The sequence below is a fragment of the Alexandromys fortis genome, unplaced genomic scaffold (genome assembly GCF_014885135.2).
Source record: "Alexandromys fortis isolate MF-2015 unplaced genomic scaffold, M_Fortis_MF-2015_v1.1 scaffold_1, whole genome shotgun sequence".
In the NCBI taxonomy this organism is placed as follows: domain Eukaryota; kingdom Metazoa; phylum Chordata; class Mammalia; order Rodentia; family Cricetidae; genus Alexandromys; species Alexandromys fortis.
In genome coordinates this window covers 38,047,337-38,064,800 of record NW_026067927.1, presented here as the reverse complement: position 1 = coordinate 38,064,800, position 17,464 = coordinate 38,047,337, and the positions used below count along the sequence as shown (strand labels likewise).

Genomic DNA, 17,464 nt, shown 5'->3' with positions numbered 1-17,464 from the left:
GTGATAATCTTTTAGAAGCATTAATACATCTGTTTCTGACCAAGTGAGATACTTAAGAGTTCTCACTTCAGTGGGCCAAGTAGAACCATTTTGTCTCCATTTAAAATGAAATTAGAGCTATCGGGATCCAAGGCTGAGGTGCAGGAACCAGGAGGCTGTCTCTCTGGCCTTTCTGCATTATGCAACCAGAGTCCTTTTCATTCATGCAAGATGGTTAAGAGCTAAACTGGGCAGAAGGAAGGTAGAGAACACATATGCACATCTTCAACCCAGTGAGGGTTTCCGGGGATGATACGCTGGACTCCCCAGGCTGAGCTGTGCAGCCTGCTGCCGGAGGGTGTGCTAGACCTCAGCCATGCTGTCTGGATGCTTATGTACTACAGTGGGTGAAAGAGGAAGTGGTCAAGAGGAAAACAAAAACCACAGGGAAAATCTTTAATGCTATTTATAATGCTCTGCGGCCTATTTAAGATGAATTCCATTTATGATAATGAACCTTTAAATGAGGCCTTTTTCAATCGTTACATAGATGCTGCCTGGCGCTAACCACAATGCTTAAGATTTCCTGAGGATGGGACCTGGCTTTGCAGCATCGTTTACTCCTGTGGTTTTCTGATTGTGCTCTAAGAATCTCAGAGGTCCCTGGAGACTTTCCTGCGAGTTTCTTGGGGGGTGAAGGGGAAATGTGGTCACGGTGGACTGGCTTAATTTCTATCTGCTCACTCATCTCCAAATATTCTGCCAACATCCAAACAGGATTTGATGTTATACGGCATGGAATAGCAGGCAGAAAAGACCCACCATTGGCTGCAAGACACCCAATTGGCACCCAAGACAGTTCCTAGAGTTCCGAGTACACAAATAGCCAACGTCTTTCTAAAATGAGGCTGTAATCAAATAAGCCAAATGGGGGGGGGGGGGAAAGGCAGGGATCTTCAATTAGGAACCCAGGATGCTCACATGGCTGCACAGCACCGGCAGAGAGCTGACTCTCTCCTCTCTTCACATGTTATCTGCCCTGGGTGGCCTGGGCACCCACCTCTCCCACTAAGGGATGGCATCCTAGACGGAATTTTCTCCTTTTGTTCTGACAGGTAGCCTACACACCATCGGCACCTGGTGAATGATTTGCTGTGAGCAAGCAGCTCGCAGGATGCTGAAGCATGAACTGGAAAGCAGAACTCTGATTTTCCGTTCATCCAGGAAACATTACGCAGTGGCACCCAAGGCCTTTACGTGGAGGGCCTTGCCCTGTGTCCCATACCTGCCTCTGAGAGGGTCACGTCTCTTGCTGTGTGAGAAAAAGGCACACAGCGCACGTCCTCACTCACAGGTGGGGCAAAGTAAGCTGGTCTCCTAGGCATAAAGCATAGGGCAGTGGTAACTGGAAGCTGGGAAGGGTGGCGGGAAGGGCAATGGAGGCTGGATCAGGTACAAAACCACAGCTAGGCAGAGGAAGTCACAGCGTTCCACAGTAGAGTAGGCCTACTGTATCAAACAGTAATTTATATTTCAAAAGAGTTAGAAGAAAGTATTGAGTGTTGAATATTTGAGATTTTATATAAACATGTTTCTAAGTGGTTGAAGCTAATGCTTCTTCCTACCCTCTAAGGTCTGTCCTTCCAGCCCTGGGCTTGCCTTGGGCATCACTCAAGCCCCTGCCCACAGCAATGGCGGCCTTCATATTTGCGTCATGGTGATTACACCAAGAATCATCTGAGGTGTTGGCTGTCAGCCATCAACACATCTCAGTGTTTTCCCTATCATTTACAGAAGAGGAGACTGGAACATAAGGATAAATATTGAGCACTGTGGTGGACCTCAGAGAAAAGCTCCCAGAGATGGCAGGGGTGGAGAACGGTCTCTCTTCCACAGTTGGCTACACCCAAGCTTTTGCTGGGCTGAGACTGACAAAGCTGGAAGGGTTTTATCCGCTGCAATTTCCTCCATGATGAACTTGCTTTATTTTAGGGTTTGGATAAAACAGGAGCCAGAAGACATAAAATATAAAGCCACTTTAACACAAAACTCCCTGCTGTTTTTTTCTCTTTTCCCTCTATTAGAAAATAAATTATTTATGTAAAAACAGCATTCAGCTGATCATAATGACATATAATTGAGATTGAGATTTTAATCACCCAACTGGGGCAAAACTAGAGAAATCATTTTTCAAGAGTTTTGATGCAACACAAACTTGCAATGGTACTCATTTTTTAAAGAATACCAATTATCCTATCTTTTGAAAATTTTCTCCCAAATGTCCAACAAAATCATTACTTACAGCTCAGACAAGTCAAGGTGGCGGAAATGCTTCCTCGACAAACTCGTCAGCTTGTTTCGTGTGAAATTCCTGCGAGAAATAAGATACATTAAATGTGAATTTAAAAGGTTGTGGTTTTAAAATGATGTGTTCAAATAAATACTTTGTTTTCAAAATGTAATTTTCTTGGATTGGGTACACATGTTCCTTAGAACCCATGGTGTCTTTACCTAGAAAGCCAACTTCCTGGGTTCCCTGCCTCTCTCGCAGTTTCTACGCGGCTACGGAAGGGTGGGTGCCTCGCAAGTCTATTTTTAATATCTTTGTTTCACAAGAGCTTATGCTTCACAAATTGACTGGCGGTCCAGTCCTAAGCCTAGTGGAGATCCTGACAGTTTGAACATTAAGTTGGGAACTATGTAATAAAATATAACATCACAAGCTCACGAGAACAGAAAAACTTTACAGCTATAAAGCATCTTGAACATTTTAAAGTATGTGGCAAATAAAACTTGGAAAAGACATAGAATTTAAACAGCCTTTCCAGGGAAGAGCACACCTGACTGAACTGTCCTCATGAGACCGTTTGCACAGGGCCTTCATGAGCAAGGAACTCCAGGAGGGCTCTATCTTGAGCTCCCCAGAAATATGACATATTCAGATTTACATAAACCAATGGAAAGTTGCCCTATTCAGGGTGAAAAACAAAAAATAAAAAATAAAAAACCAAACCTAATGAATTTCCCGGTGTGTTCCAAATATGTGTGTTTCTCAGGCAGGTGGGCATTTTCGGTAATGTGTGCCACGATCACTGGGATGAGAAATTCCCAGCCATCATCCTGGTAGCTGAGTTTGTTGACTGTTTAAATTTCACTTCAAGTTATGAGATATACGGTCTGACAGTGACAGCAACCCTGAGGCCAGAATGCTGTGTTAGTCCAAGGGTGTCTCCGTGGAAGTGCTCTGGTCCATGTGAACAGGCCTCTTAGAGAGCCAGGGAAACCCAGGAGTGGAATCCAGAGCTAGAACTAGCCAGCTGGGGAATGGTGAATGTGGTTTCTCAGAACTCAAGGGTGCGTATGAGCATCCGGTGAACCTCCTTCACAGAGATCCCACCCACCTGAACCCAGACTGATGCAGGATGCCCTTGTGCCTTCTAAGCTTGCATCTTCTCCATTCACAGGAGAGCAATGTGCTTATCCCCAGGAAATGGTAGCCCACATCAAAGTATAATCCACCAGGAAGTCGGAAGACATGCCCATATAAGGCTTTCCTTTTGGAACATGAACTGAGAATGGCTTTGGTGGAGCCCATCACATCAAAAAAGTCTATGCCTTTTAGGCTCAGATATGTTCATATTCATCACAATTCCCAATCCTTCTAAAAAAGTGGAAAAAGAAAAAAAAATCCATTCTTCTCTCCCAAGATAAATAAAAACAGAGAGGAGGAAAGAAGGGAGAGGGAGGTGAGGATGGAGCTGTGGAGGAGAAGAAGAGAGAAAAAGAGGCGAAGACCAGGAGCGAGAGGAAGCGAAGGGAGGAATGGGAAAGAGTCCCTATCCGCTCCAGGCTGCCCTGCAGAGCAGCCTCCCCCGTCAGCTCCATGCTGCCCTCCCTGGAAGCAGCTGCTCTATTGGGCTGCCAGCAGCACAGTGCAGCGCAGGGTTACAGCCAAAGAACAAGATGAGTTTTATGAAGCATACTTAGGAATGGGGCCAAAAGCCAAAAAGGAGGAAGAAGGAAGAAAAGAGAATCAACAATCCTCTCACTGTTTGATTGTAAAACTTCGTTAAGAGCACAATTAGCACCTCGGCAAAGCCCCTGGAAAACACGCAGGCTGGCTTTTCTCACAGTCCCTTTGGGTTTAGGGTCTGGGCAGCAGTTAAAGGCACCTAGACATACATTCAGAGAGGAGCTCTGAGAGGTCACTGTGTGAGGCGAACATGGACTAGGCAAACTGAGGCAAGGGTGAGCCAGGGTTCCCCTCTGAAGCTTCTCAAAGCCCGGAGGGCCATAGCCCCATCTTTTTCATATGTCTTAGGAGGGGAGCTAAGAAGGGTTGTCAGGCCAGCCTAGGGCTGGGGAGAGACACCTTTAGAACACAGCTCTTCATTAGTCACTTGCAGCCCACTGTGTTGAGAACTGGGGTCAGTGCAATTTGCATTCAGGAAATCCAGGGAAAACAAGCTGGTCCCCAGGGTCCTGAGTCCCAAGCAGAAGCTGGGACAGAAGGCAGATGCTAGAACTGACTCCCCTCTCCATCCCTACCATCCTCCAAGACAGGCTAGCTTCATTCTGTGGCTAGGAAAAGCCCCTTTCTCCAAGTGAAAGCCCGAGGCTCGCTGGCATCTCTCCACTCTTTGTGACTGCCTAAATACTGGCCTAATGTCACTGGGTCCTACTGCTTGACAATAGCTACACAAATCAATAGAGGTTTTGAAGTTAGACCAATTATTGGCTCCTGGCTTGTAGGCTAGTAAGGAAGCTATATAGAATATCTACCTCTTTTTAGTGTCCTATCTTAAGACCACATCAAGAGGCAGGAGCAGACACATAACTTTATGGCTATGCAAGCAAGAACACCATTAAAATTGTTTTCTCACATAGCAACACACAAAAGAAAGACACACGGGGCTATCAATAGAATCACAATTAGCCATGGCCCTCTGTTCATACTATAATGGGAGCATCAATCCCCCCGAGGAATCAGACAACACACAATGAAGTTGCTGAGCGATTTGGGTCTAAGGTCATCTGTAATGAAAATTCGAAAACTTCGCTGTCAAGGTCATTAATTACTTCTGAGAGGCGGCAGTGGGACATTTTTCCATCCTCACCCTGCCGTCGCGCCTGTGCCGCCGAGGGCCACCAACACATCAGGTTTGCCCCCAACAAACCAATCCGGACGGGCTGGCAGTAAGTGTTTCAAGAAAAAAAATAAGTGTTTTAAAATGTGCCCAGAGTTTTATTCCGGTTTTGCAGAATGTCTTACATCTTAGAAAGTGACTTCATTATTCCTGTCACATATAAAATATGAACTCATGATAATGACTTTATGAAATTAAGGTCTTCAGTAAAATCAACACATCTCCACAGAGCACCCAGGCAGTCTGATCCAAGACAATGAATTCTTTAGTAACCGGCATGGAAACCAGCCTGGGAACTGTTTTCCCGGGGAGGGGGAAGGGGCAGATGTTACAAGACCATAGTGATGGCAGAGAGTTTATCTCCTTATTCCTGTCTTAGGAACACGGTGAAGAGCTGGCCCGCAGGTAAGTCATACAGCTCCCGCAGACTGGGTTTTTGTCTGTGAACTGGGGATACAGACATGGCTCTGTGCAAGGAAAATGCCCAGGTGAGATCCAGCGGGTAAAAGGCCAACTAACCGTGAAATGTAAGAGACTTTGGTCAGCAAGAACTCTGAGGACAGCCCTCCAGCAAAAGACTGGTTCCACCCAAAGCTCACAGTGTGAGGGAATCCGAATTGGGGGAGGGACCATGACATTTTTGTCTTGAGGGTCATCAGTTTGATAGGCTATCTCAGGAAGCGCAGAATTTGTTGACTTAACTGGTAGCAGTGAGGGGCTTACCAGAAAACCACATAATAACTCTTATTTGCGCATTTTCAATGGATTCCAGTCAACAAAATGCCAACATGACTCGGGGCAAAGCAGCTCCTACCACTAAGAGTCATCTGGACCGTTAGCATAGTCGGTGATTGATTTCCTTTCCTCTGCTTTTATCAGTCCATGGCACATGCCGCTGAGAAAATGAAGGCTCAAATGGTCCTACTATAAGGGAAAAAGCATAAGTAATTTTTATTTCCTTAAGCCATCCAAGGCCAAGTCAGCATCTTGATTACTTAGCTTGATGTCTTCCAGGGAGTGTGTCTTATTCCAAAGAAAAGAATCAAGACCTTTGTACAAGGACATCGTTTTCACATCAGAGTCCTTGCCGTTGGCCCAAAGCTCTGTCCAAGATGGAAATGGCCCAGAAATTCACAAAAGGGAATGAACAGGCTGTTCTAAGCACCCCCAAAGCCATTCTGAAATCAAACACAATCAAAGTTAACGCTCCTAAGCTGCTATCAGGGCGACGCTAACTACCAAAGGGAAGGCTGGGGCTGGCTAAGGAGAAAGACAAACAAGGGTGAGAAAATACTGGACAAATGGCTGGCTACTCACACGTGCTGCAGGTTGCTGTTTTTCAGAAAGGCTTTGTACGCCACAAATTTTAATCCGGAATCCACGATTGTCCTACAGAAAACACATAATGGCATTCACGTTAGAACTAACCAGCAAGCTGCCTGCCTGAGCACAGCAGAAGACAAGAAGAGTCTGAAGTAAGGACGCAGTGAGTACTCACAGGTTTTTCAGCCCCACATAAGCTTCCACATCATCTTCGTTGATGATCTCTAACCTTTTCTGATTTGCGATGAAACTGCAACAGAGCAGAAAGGAAATATGGGTGACTCAGAATGCTGACGCTCACATGGAATGATGGGTAATTTCCATGTCACCTTACCAAGGTGGCCAAGGAGTCCCCTACGCAACACCTCTATGCAACACAATAGCTACAGTCTTCCTTTGGCATCATTGGTTCTTTGAGAATTTGGTCCAATTTATTTTGATCATATCACCCCCATTCCTCCAGCTACCCCTAGATCCAGCCCCAGTCCTTTCTTCCCAGGGAAGGCAATAGTTAAAATGACTGGATTTCACCATCCCTGGCCAGCTCACCAAGGGTCTCATTGTGTGTCACTTTCCTGCCTAAAAATTTTAGTCCCCCTTCCCTTGTAAAGGCACCACCACTGGGCGAAGGCGGGACGCTTCCGGAAGTAGAAGAAAGGTCGCATGCATGTTTCTGCGCATTCCAGGAGACACAGTCATTTCCCCCTTCTAAAACTTGAAGCACATTCCCGCCACCCCCCACTTCTCCCTCCTGTTCTTCTCTTGGCCAGCATTCTCTCCTGCCTGTGTCAGCACCAAGTCCAATAGCTCCTTTGATGAACCACATTCCACAAGCCCCAGGTGGCCCTGTAGGAGATTGTCCTTCCTCCGCAGCCCACAAGGCTTCTAAATATAGGAGTTAGCTAAGGACTCTTGCTAATGACAGAGAATAATAGTCCCTTGGCCATGATGATTGGCTGAGAGATGTGCACGTGACCTCAGGGAGACCAGTGGAACTAATCCTTAAGATTTAACACTATGAATCTTGGGAGAGAGGTGTTGGGTCTTTCTCATCCTCTGGACTCATAAAGGAAGAATAACACCATCCTAGGGCTTCCGATGGGCAAATCCACCACAAGAAAAGGGCTGTCCAAAAATGAAGTCAACAACAAGTGAGCTAATGAGACATAGAAAGGGACAGTCCCATCCAACTACCACTTGGCTCTTTGAATCTAGCCATTTCTAAAGCTAGATATTATTAAACTAGTTTGATCTGGACTTCTGTCATGTGCAATCGATAAAGTCACCAATAGTGCAAACATGCAGCTATTATAATTACTATCCTGGAGGTTTTTGTGCTCTGTTTTGTATGACAGCTGTGTAAGAACCCATCTCTATAGCCTTAGGTCACAGCGTCTTTGAAAACAGAACTGATTCTATAATTCATAATATGCACCATAGTTCCTAGGTTATCCTTAAGCAAAGGAGGTAGTACACAGAGGATGGATAGATAGATAGATAGATAGATAGATAGATAGATAGATAGATAGATAGACAGACAGATGGGTGGATGATGATGAATTGGAGGATACTGGTAGGTAGATGGATGGATGGATGAATGGGATGATGGATGATAGCTGGCTTGTGTATGGATGGATGGATGGATGGATGGATGGACGGATGATGGGAGGATAGATAGGAAACAGCTGCAGTTACAAAAGTACTACAGAAGCTATGATTGGGTAAATTTTACTTCGTCATTTTTGAAAAACATTAAGATGCATAACATTTTAATTAATACCATAAAGTCAAACATACAACTCTTCTATTAACAATGAGTTAAAATGGAATAAATGTATTGAATAATGAGACCCAAGAGCCCCCAGTATTTCTGGGTCTCTACCCAACGGAGAGAAGACAACAATAAGATGGATGGTAAGAACTTGGACAAACAAGGGCTGAGGGGAGGGTAAAGAACTTGTTGTGCAGGCATGAGAAACTGCGTTTGTCTCCAGAACCCACATAGAATTTGGGGGTATGCACCTGTAACCCTAATTCTACAGGTATAGAGATGAGCAAATCCCATAGGCAATAGAGAAGGATGTCCAAAGTTGAGCTCTGGCCTGCACACAAGCACACAGAGGTAAGTATGCCCTTACACATATGTACAGATAGAACACACACAGATGCACACACTTCACACACACACACACACACACACATCCATAAGAAGAAAGGGGAAGCATAATTAGGGCACATTAAAATTAAAATTGAATGACTGAGTATATAAGTTACACCAATATCAAAATCATTTTAAAAGGAGCCATACGAACACAACATCAAAAACCCATCCTCCAAAACAGAGGTCAACCACTTCTCAAGCTCCAGATTCCTAACCCAAGATGAGCCTCTTCACAGGACACAAGACAGGAGAGAGTGAAGTCGCTAATGGCAATCCCTTCCCCCTCCCATCTGCCACAGATCAAGGAAATATATTAAGACTTGAACCGAATGCTCCATTTTTGACATCAAGTTTTTATGAAATGTTTCAAAATCATCACATTTTGGAGACATTTTTCCAAGAATTTCATCGCACTAACGTTTTCAGTAAGACCACAGTGACCTCATTCTTGCCGGTGAGTAAGCTGCACTGAGGCCTGGATCCCAGACCTGATGAGTATTTTTAGCATCTTCTTTCTGTACAGCAGCAGGAAAAGAAGAATCGGTGAGGGAGGCTTCTCTGGAGTCGCCGCTGGAGCAGCAGACAAGCTCACCTGCCAGTGTGTACCCGAGGTAGCCCGTGTGGTCCTTCTGAACCCTCAGCTGCAGTGGGTCTTCGTCCCGCCTCTACCAGGCCAGGGAGACCAATGCCATGGGCGGGGTGAGAACCCCACTACATTCTACGTTTTCTTTCCTTTCCACAGGGATCACCGCTGAATCCACCCGAGAAGACAAACGCCCACCACACCAGGTGGGTATCTAAGCAGCATCCAGGGCCGAAACATTTATCTTTACTTCAGCCTTTCTTTGAGTTGTTCGTGCCGTGTTTAGACGTTTATTTCACTTTAACCCGATACTTAGATTATACATGACCCAGTGGTGCTCAGAAAAGCACAAGGAGCAGAAAGAGAGCAGAGACGAGATGCCAGCGAGGTGAAGAATTGAGGTGTAAAAAGCATCCACTTCGCTGGGCATGGTGGTGCACACCTTTAATCCCAGCACTTGGGGAAGGTGGATCTCTGTGAGTCTGAGACCAGTCTGGTCTACAGAGTGAGTTCCAGGACAGTTAGAGCTGCATAGTGAGAACCTGTCTCAAACAAGGCAAAACAGACAAACAAAAACAAAACAAAAAATACAGACTTGTGAGCAGAGTTATATTTTTGTTTTTAAGGTTTTTGGTTGCAAATCCTTACGAAAACAAGAAGACCAAGCTTGTCTACTCATGAGAAAGCAAGCGGGCCAGTGAAAGATGATTATTCTTGGATCTAATAGCAGATGGGTTTTTCTGAAAACCACTCAAAGGCCATGCAACATTATTAGAAATGGCCGTGGAGTGTGAAGAAAGGGATGCTGGGAACACAGCTCTGTTCAGAGGAAACTGACCCCAAGGTTGCTCCTCGTTCTTATCTAAGCCCAGAAGTCCACAACCTGCTGGTAGCTACATATAATTCCTGCCATATACCCCTAAGAAACTCTGTTTGGGCCTGAGGAGATGGCTCCACAGCCAAGAGCACAGACTGTTGTTGCTGAAGACTCAGGCTCAATTCCCAGCACCCACATCCTGGCCTACAACTGTCTGGAACTCCATTTCAGGGCATCTAGTGCCCTCTTCTGGCCTCTGTGAGTACTGCATGCACCTGGAGCCCAGACATCCATGCAGGCAAAAAAACACTCACACACATAAAGTAAAAATAAAAAAGTCTAAAAAAAAGAGAGAGAGAAAGGGGATTCTGCTTAGTTGCCACCAAGTGAGGAATCCTAAGTATAAGGGAAGCCAGTGAGGCTAACAGGCAAGCCACAGAGGAAAGCGAGAATGGCCAGGAGCCGCATGGGAAACTGCTCACCCCTAGGATTCTGAAACCCACAAACAAAAACAATGCTGCCCTGTCTCTCCATCCTCACTAGGTTGATCAGGTATCTAATATCTGGCACTGACTCGTGGCTAACAACATGGGGAATTTCCTCACACCGTTGGGAAGGGTGTGACCTAGAATAATTGCTCTAAAGGGCACAGTGCCAGCATTCTGCAAAACTAGAAACTGGTACCATTCAAGGTCCAACCATCCTACTTGTAGGCATCACCCAAGGGAAATTCTTACACGTAAGCACAAGAGAGCAGATGCAGAATTGCTCATGTGGGCGGTGTGTTGTTGCTTTCTTGGGATTCCAGCACTCGGGAAGGAGGTGGCTTCCAGTTCAAAACTACCCTGAGTTATATAGGGAGAGTTTATCTAAAGACTAGGAGGAGGAATTTTAAGACAATCAAGAGGATATTACAATAGAATCAAAAGCTAGAAAATGTGCACCCATAAAGATATCAGGAACTTTAAAAAGCAAAATATACTAAATACATAATTGAACTGTATCTAAGCAGAAAGAGATCTCTACGCAAAGTTATAAAAGCATCAAAATTATGTACTGATATATACATACAAAATAATTTACTTAAAAGCTTAACGGTATTGCCAGTGTTTGCAGTACACGTGCAAAGTGTAGGAAACTGAGGCGAAAAAGGGAGAAAGGACAAAGTGTTAAATGGTTTATCTGGTGGAATTGAAATTCTATTTCTTTTTATAAGGAGAAAAGGTTTGCAAGAGAAGAGTCGAAAGATGCAGCATTGATTCTTAACCAGGGAGCAGAAGTTATCTCGTGGGCACTTTTGCTTCACCAGGGGGAATGGAAAGGGGAGAGGACTGGGTGGAGGGAAGAGAAAGAAGGAAGGAAAAGAAACAGGGGTAGGGAGGAGAACCAGAGATAGCCACAGAGTCAAATGACTGTAGGAAGTCTGGGCCGGGGCTTCTCCAGGCCTCAGCAGGCCCACCCAGTTGAGCTCAGGTTTCTAGGTCCGCAGATGATCCCCTGTCAGTCAGGGCCCAGAGCTTCTAGGCAGAAACAGAAGACAAACGCCTTGCCCTACCTACTGGCGACTTACACCTAGCTACCAAAGGTTTTGGGGTTCAGCCGTCTCCTGGACAGACCCTCCTCAGCCAGCAAGTCTACCCTGAGACCTCTCCCCAGTGCTCCTGGGAAGACTGTGGGGCCCCAAGGGATCTTTAAGAACAGTAGGTCTCTGCCTCAGAGAGGGCCTTCGCTCCCAAGGAAGCATAGAAAAGGCCAGGAATTTGACCGAGGACTGTGAGAGCTTTCTCCATGACAACCCCCAGCTTCTCTGACCCTGGCCTAGGATTCTAGAAAGTTCCGGACCCGGGGCCTTTCTGGCTCAGGGCCTCCTTCCAACCCTGCCCCACAGAACTTCACAGGAGGCCGGCCAACAGAACAGTTTCTTCACAGAAAAAATCCAGGCTTCCTCCCACTGCCCTGCAAAGGGTGACTTTCTTCGTGAAGGCAGGCTAACAGCCACCTTGTAATCACTGTGAGAGACCGGACAAACAGTTAAAGAGCCCTCTGGACTCTCACCCCTCCTCCACATCAACAACCCTTCAGAAGTCACCACTGGCACTGCTGGCCTCCACCCTCTCAGCGTGCCCGCAACAAACCTTCCTCCTTCCTCAAGCCCAGGTCACATTTCGGGCCCTTATACGTGAGCCTTGTTCTTGCCACTCTTTCTCACTTCTCCGCTGCACCCCAACTATATTCTGCAGCCCTAAAAATCAGATCCCATAGATTGGGCTATCGGAAAATTCACCAAGATCTATTCGGAGAGGCTCCAGGTCTGTAGCACTCCGTAAGCAGCAGGGGCAACACCCAAACTGCCCTTCCCACCCATGGCGAGCGCTCACTGCACTCTAAAGTGTGATTTAAGACTTAGAGAGGCGGTGTTATATTTCTATGTCCCACCTGACACCCCCAGCTGAACTGTTAACTCCCCAAAGGCAGGGTGCCCGGTTTGTCATATATATGGCCATTCCCCAGCAGAGAGTAAATGTCCACGAAATGTCTCTCTCAGTGTAGACAGACAGACACAGTCCATTTGGAGAAGTTAGACACACTTGCTCGGCGGTGTGCAGGAAGGCTGAACAAAGATCTGACAGATAACAAAGCAAGTCGAGGAGAAGTCAAGGAAGCAAAGCAAACAGAGCGGGTGGCCATTTCAAAAGGAGAATTTATTCGATCTGAAAGTGACTTTAGGGTCTGGAGAGACAACTCAGCAGCTGACAGCGCCTGCTGCGGCTGCAGAGGACCTGAGGCTGATTCCCAGCACCTGCATAGTCGCAACCATCTCCAGGCCAGGGTCTGAAGGTGTCTTCTGGTCTCTGTAGGCACCTGGTCCACGTGTGCTACACTTGTTGTAAACATGCAAACACAGCTCTCACATACATAAAACAAATTTAATTTAAAAAAATTTTAAGTGAAATTGTATTACTAACATACAACTGATTCAAAACAACTACCTATTTATTTTTAATGATAACAGATGACTATTTACTAGCCTCCGAATACACAGTCTCAGGCAGGAGTCTGCTGAAGGAATCTGAGGTTGAAAATGGGCTCTAGCCACTCTGCTTGAGAGAGGAGAGTGGATACTCTCAGATGGGCAGGCCTCCCTTCCACAGGGCTTGATAAGCTACACATAGAAGGGTCTTGGCAGAGATGTACGCACCAGAGACAAGGAAGGAGCCACAGGACAGACTGACAATGCACATATGTACATACGTACATATGAGTGACGGACAGCTTGGCTGGAGGAAGGGCGTTGATGTCAAGCCTTGAAAGGCGGCAGACAACTCAAATACAAGCGCCTTCTATAGTGTCCCTTACACTGTCTCTGGTGCTCTCCCGTCTCAACTTCACGTTGTAGGCCTTTACGAAGATGTTTTCCTGAGGGTAAAGAATTTCCTCCCTGCGGGCTTAACAAGAAGGTGGGTTTTGAGAAATGAAGGTGGTAGCATTCAGAAAACTCCCTAGGAAAGGCTTTGAACTGAAGGGTTCCTGGACAGGGTCCGCCTCACATCGGAAGTGATTTCACATTTGCTCTTCAGCCTATCAAATGATCCCACTAGGAAGTCTCCCCAGGCACAAGGAGTGGCCCTGGGCAGCTTTCCTCTAATAAACACTAGCTTAAAACTGTACAGCTCAAAAGTATGAGTTCCTCATGTCCAGACACCTGCCGCCTCGCCTCCAAAGTGGTAGACAAGAGACAGAGCTGCTTAAGGTAGGTTCAGGGCTATAAGTGTGGTTCTCTCCCCCCAGGCCCCGCCCCGCACACCCTCCCTGTACTAGGAGATAGGAAATTACCCTTCATTTTCACACGGTGCCAACCTCTGAGCACTGAGGCTTCCCAGGGCAGCTCCCAGGCCCTGGAATTTATGGGAAACGGTGCATGGTGGTCTAAGAGCGAAGCAGGGGGTGTTGGTTCCACTTTGTGTTAGCACCATGGCCTGGGGAAAGGGCCCTGCAGTGGCTTTTCATTTATAATTTAATAAATAAAGCTTGCCTCAAGATCAGAGAGTAAAACAGCCGCACTGGTCAGCCTTACAGAACAGGCAGTGGTAACACATACTTTTGATCCCAGTAGCCACACTAGTTGCCATAGAAACCCGGAAGTGCACGCCTTTAATCCCAGTGGTGCAAATCTTTAATCTCAGCCCTAGAGAGGATTATAAAACGGGAGGAGACAGCACTCAGTTACAGTCTCATTTTGAGATTCCTGGAGGCAGGATCGCCATTTCAGACTGAGGTAGAGGTAAGAGCCAGTGGCTGGCTATTTAGCCTTTCTGGTCTTCGGGTTGAACCCCAAATTCTATCCCTGATATTTTATTAATCGTGCTTCAGGGCCTATGTTCAGTTTCCTTGTCAGAGTTGGAAAATGCCACTAACCACCACATGAAGAAAACAGTTCCTACATGAAGCCCTCCCTTAGGGCTGCCTATTCTAATGAGGGGTCAGTGAGGCCGGGTACCTGTCCTCGTGACTGACAACCTGCTAAGTTTAATCGCAACGTCTCCAGTGCTTACACCTGTGGAAGAGGCACAGGGTCTGCACAGTGTTTCCGTCCTCTTCATTGTACAAACTATGAAAAGAGTTCCCCAAGTAATTATGGGCAAAAAATTACCCTCTTCATTTTTCCTGAGAGTTTGGAGAGCCTTGAGCTTGTCTGTGTCTGCCAGCAGGAGCTTCCCAACAAAGAACAGCACCATTAGTCATCCGAAAACTTAGCTGGAGGGGTAGCATAAGGTCTACATAAAACACATCAGCGTCTACCAGGAAAATACAAATTATCTGAATTATTACATTGTCTCCCGTGCAGATTTAAGGCTGAAATCTAGCCAACAAGGGATGTGCTACATCCTAGAAATGGGATACACTGTTGCAGCATGCCACATGGTCTAGACTTCTTTCTGGTGCTGTGATCAAAACACAGACCAGAAGCAGGAAAGGGCAGGAAAGGGTTCATTGCATCTTGGAGATCACAGCCCATCATTTAAGGATGTCTGGGCAGGAACAGAAGCAGGAACCGCGGAGCAATGCTGCTTGCTCACTAGTTCCCTGCCTTTCTCATTGGCTCACTCTTAACTAACTTTCTTGTACAGCCCAGGACCACCTCCATAGGGGGTGATGCCGCCCACAGTGGGCTGGTGCTATTCACCTGGACTGGATCCTCCTGTATCAATTAACAATCAAAGCAACCCCCACAGACATGCCCACAGGCTAATCTGATCGAGGGAATTCCCCATCTGAGGCTTTCCACCCAGGTGACTCTAGGCTGTGCCAAACTGATGATTAAAACTAACTAGGGTGCCATGTCTTATCCTGATCTGCCCAACACAACATGTTTTCTCTTTTATCCTTTAATGTTTTATTAGTCACTAATATTTTGAAATTTACGTATTTTAGAATCTGAATCTCCCTCTTCTCTCAAACACACACAAAAATAAATAAAATAATAAAATAAAATGAAGACCCAGAGGATGGGGAAACTACCCCAGTACCCCATCCTTAGCGCGTGAGCTAATCATGTGGGTGCCACCTCTAGGCATCTGAGTGTATTGCTACTCCTTCTCTGCCTCCTGGGAAAGTTTTATGCTACTGATATTAGTCTGGCTTTTAACCTCCTCTGAGACGTTATTGCCGCATACACTCTATCTTGTCTGGCATTGCCTAGAGATCCCTAAAATGAGCCCCGTCCAATACAATGGCACAGAAAGGGCAGCAAACACCCCACTTTAAAAACAACAAGCAAATACTTCCTGTTACGATATGGTTCTGAAATCCCCACAAAGACCAAAAGGTGGGTTCTATGACTTGCGGCTTGCGTGCCTGCTAGGAGGTGGTGCAAGCCTGGGAGGCGGAGCGCAGTTGGAGGAAGCCAGACCCCAGGGACAGCAGCATCGGGAGCATCCCTACTCCACAGCCCCTCTCGCTCTCTTCCCACCGTGGGTCACAGACAAAGTAACCTTTGCTCCTTTATGACTTCATCACCTCAGGCATTGTGTCCCAGCAAGAAAAAGCTGATTAATACACAATACACTTTTGTTTCTTCCGGAACATCTAGAAACTTCCTAATTGCTAAAAAGAAATGGACAATAGTCATAGCCAAACAGAATTTAGTGCTTCGTGTGATGGTGAATAAGTCCCAGAGGGAGAAAAAAAAAAAGTAGATTCTTTGTGCTGATTTTTAAGACTCCAAGAAATGTATTTAACCTCGCTGGGCTTTGTCCCTGGCGAGTCACAGTAGCCTAGCACAGCCAATGGGAAGACATCGCTCATCAGGTACCGTCACACAGACTATGACCACACACGGACAAAATGGTCCTGAGGCTAAATGATTAGCAAAAAAAGTTACTTCTGTTTCTGGTTAGGTCAGCATATTTATTTAGGACAATGATTCATTGGGAAATTATGCGAAGCATAAGTGAGCTTATTTGGTGATTTGGGGTGCAGTTCACAGCTAATTCGTCCTGGCAGGTGCAACGGGGAACCAGTCCTCTCAGCTTGAGGGGCACCACAGGAGCCCGAGAGAGCCTTCCTATGGCTGGAAAAGCTGTCGGTCACAGCTGCTCATGACAGCCAAAGTCAACTCTGGGGCTCCACCATTGCTCCAGATTCTGGGGATGTCACGTTGCTGCTTCCCAGCATGCCTGGGTCTGCCTGCTGGCTCCTTTGCAGCTCATCTTCGTGTGCAGGCAGGTGGCTTCCACCTGGATGAGCAGGCGGGCTGGGCTGCTCAGTCTCTGTAAAAAGATGTCAGTCCCACCATCTGCTTGTCTGGTTTGCAAGAATAGACTAGAATCTGGCCTTATTTTACCACAGAGGAAAAATTTCTAGGCTCTAATCAGAGGAGGCAACCTCGAAGCAACACAGGAGAGCTTCTGTCAGAGCACGGCTCACTAAAGAACAGGCCATGACGGGAGTATGAGGTTATAACACGCATGACCCTAGTCGGCAGTGGCGGGAGTGTAAAGTTATAACATATATGACCTCAAGTGGGCAGCAACAGGAGTCTAAGGTTAAAACATGTATGACCCCAAGTGAGCAGTGTTGTAAGTCTAAGGTTATAACATGTATGACCCCAAGTGGGCAGTGAAGGAAGTCTAAGCTTACAACAGTATGACCCCCCCCCCCAAACAGGCAGTGATGGGAGTCTAAAGCTATAACACGTATGACCCTGAGTGGGCAGTGATGGGCGTCTAAGGTTATAACACTCATGGCCCCTGGAGAACAAACTCTCCATCCTCTTTAACCTCTGCAGACTCGGGGTCACTGCCATGTCCCCTGCTTTCTCCAGAAGGAGCTGAAATGGACCCATGGATCTTTGTAAACTCTGGGCGCTGGGTCACTTGTCCTTGTGAAGAAATCCGGCTGAGCCGCGCTCCTGCGGGATTAGGAGGCGTCTCCTCCCTAATGAGGTCTTCTTT

The 17,464-nt window shown here is 46.4% G+C and overlaps 1 protein-coding gene across 2 annotated transcripts in view; it reads right to left on the bottom strand.

Moving 5' to 3' along the window:
• Nucleotides 1-17,464, bottom strand: part of Ntrk2 (neurotrophic receptor tyrosine kinase 2) — a 305,892-nt gene that overhangs the window by 264,240 nt on the left and 24,188 nt on the right. For both annotated transcript variants that reach the window (XM_050144116.1, XM_050144117.1), the window contains exons 3-5: nucleotides 6,625-6,699; nucleotides 6,444-6,515; nucleotides 2,282-2,350 (exon numbers count right to left, since the gene is read on the bottom strand). In XM_050144116.1, the coding sequence (XP_050000073.1) occupies nucleotides 2,282-2,350; nucleotides 6,444-6,515; nucleotides 6,625-6,699 (216 nt within the window). The remainder of the gene's footprint in view (nucleotides 1-2,281; nucleotides 2,351-6,443; nucleotides 6,516-6,624; nucleotides 6,700-17,464) is intronic.